This window comes from Perkinsus marinus (assembly GCF_000006405.1).
Source record: "Perkinsus marinus ATCC 50983 genomic scaffold scf_1104296964362, whole genome shotgun sequence".
Classification (NCBI taxonomy): domain Eukaryota; phylum Perkinsozoa; order Perkinsida; family Perkinsidae; genus Perkinsus; species Perkinsus marinus.
In genome coordinates this window covers 1-2,089 of record NW_003204685.1, presented here as the reverse complement: position 1 = coordinate 2,089, position 2,089 = coordinate 1, and the positions used below count along the sequence as shown (strand labels likewise).

Genomic DNA, 2,089 nt, shown 5'->3' with positions numbered 1-2,089 from the left:
CTTGCCTAGTTACTTCCGAAGGTACTTTCTTGTCTCTCGCTCCTCTCGATGACTAGATGGGGGCTTTGTCCTTCAGACTGGGATCGTTCGGTGTGCAACCCGAGTGATGCAGCTTGCCAGTGCCATACTCCTGAAGGTATTGCCGGAGTATGCGCCAGCATCGGCCTCGAGAACGCCGCGGGTGCACTGGCTGCAGTCATGTCAGAAGTTGTGTTCCGTAGCCTCTTTCATTTCGGTTTCTCGATAGGCATTTCGGTGCGGTGAAGTACATCTTCGCTGTTGGCATATTGGCGGCTGGTCAAGCGAGTACTCTCACCGGTGAGTATTGCTGTTGTTAGATGTTCTCTCGAATGCCCTTTGCAGGTACTTTGGCTGGCCAATACGTGATGGAAGGATTCATGAGGTGGAAGATTCCAATGTGGTTCCGTGTGCTCATCACTAGAACGATCGCACTAGGACCGGCCCTAGCATTCGCTATCCTGCAGGTATATTTGTTCACGATCGGAACTTATGGTCACTACGTAGTTTTAGGGTGAAATCAGAGCCATGAATGGAGTCAACGCGTGGTTGAACATTCTTCAGTCGATTCAGCTTCCGTTCGCTTTGTTGCCAGTGCTGCACTTCTCGATGAGCCGTGAAGTGTTGGGAAGGTGGGGCTCTTTCGATAGGATGCCTGTCTTCCCACTTACGTGGTAGATTCGTCATCGGCCGCTTCTGGACAGCCGTAATGTGGATTCTTGCGTGCCTAGTAATTGGTGTCAACTTCTATCTGGTTATTGAGACTATCATCCCTCTGAATTGGCCATGGTGAGAGTCTTCTTCTGACACCTCGAGCAGCAGGTCCTCTACAGGTACGTTTGGGCAATCCTCGCCATCGTGGCATGCCTCTATCTTTGGCTGTGCATTTCTTGTGTCAAGGAAGATCTGATGGGTGCCGCTAGGAAGGTTTTCGGTCGATGTGCTGCTTCCATAGAAGTATCGTGAAGTATCCTCCATATGCTTTTGTTGACTAGATTTGCGTCTTATTCAGTCAAGACTTTTCGTATCCGGTATTCACTGTGTCCAATCTACTTTTGTTTTGTACATATCTTGGCGTACGTCATGCGGATCGCAAAAACTGCCTCGTCTTATGAAGTTCGGATCTTAGGTCGAGCGTGTTGGGATATGTCATCGTCGACCACTGACTTGAAGTCAAGTTCAGTGAGTGTGTTATCATTCGAATAGAATTTTCCTCCTACGAAGTATCGACAGTGATGCTCCGGTTCTATCGCCCGGAGGATCATTTAGTACGTTTTCTGACACTCGTAGTCGATCTCTACTTCTTTGACGGTTCGCTTTTGAGGATTTTACAAGCGAGAACGGTTCACTTCGAGTGACCTGTCGCGTTCATCGAGTATCGAAAGTGTCCATCCCGACAAGATAACCTCACAGTCGTAGAACTCGACTATCATGCAGGGACACCTCAGAGTCCGAGGCTCAGACATTTGCGTTCGCATAAGATTGACGCCATGATGCAAATGAGACAATTGGGCAAATAGGGAAAAAGGAGCGCCTCTATCAAGTAATTGGCTCATCTAAGTGTTGATAGAAGATTGCTTCACGAATTGCCGCTGTTTTATGAGGTATTTTTCATCATTGATCGCTTAGAAGTTCCGTAGGAAACTCTGCGCTGTCACACTAATCTGCCATGACCACATTGTGCGAATTTTTATGATGATACTGGAATGGGTGATTAAATGTTATATTTATCATGCGCAGCGTGACGATATTAGAAAACATAGGGGGACTAGCTCAAATGGTAGAGCGCTCGCTTAGCAAGCGAGAGGCACCGGGATCGATGCCCGGGTTCTCCAGTTCTTATGCGTTTCTCTGGATGAGTTTTGCAGTTCATCCTGTCATCGACAAGTGGATGTTCACCAAAATGGACTTTTCGGGTGTAACGATACATGAGTGAGGGAACAATCTAGCTCAACTCAGTAGCGAAGGTCATGTTCGCCACTGCGTCGCCCACGGTGATGGTGTGCAACGGCGCGAATTTGTCGAAGGAGTATCACATGTCTATCCGTAGTTTCATAACTTCATCATCGTC

The 2,089-nt window shown here is 47.9% G+C and overlaps 1 protein-coding gene and 1 non-coding gene across 2 annotated transcripts; both read left to right on the top strand.

The window, feature by feature from the left end:
• Positions 1 to 48: 48 nt before the first annotated feature.
• Pmar_PMAR025625 (natural resistance-associated macrophage protein 1, putative) lies at positions 49 to 1,147 on the top strand (the record flags this gene model as incomplete). Its single annotated transcript, XM_002770096.1, has 7 exons — positions 49 to 200; positions 248 to 318; positions 364 to 485; positions 532 to 650; positions 697 to 807; positions 852 to 975; positions 1,031 to 1,147. 7 exons carry the CDS (start codon positions 49 to 51, stop codon positions 1,145 to 1,147), a joined length of 816 nt encoding a protein of 271 aa, XP_002770142.1.
• A 633-nt stretch (positions 1,148 to 1,780) lies between these two features.
• Pmar_PMAR025624 lies at positions 1,781 to 1,853 on the top strand. Its single transcript has one exon. It is a non-coding gene; the product is annotated as a tRNA-Ala (tRNA).
• The last annotated feature ends 236 nt before the right edge of the window (positions 1,854 to 2,089 follow it).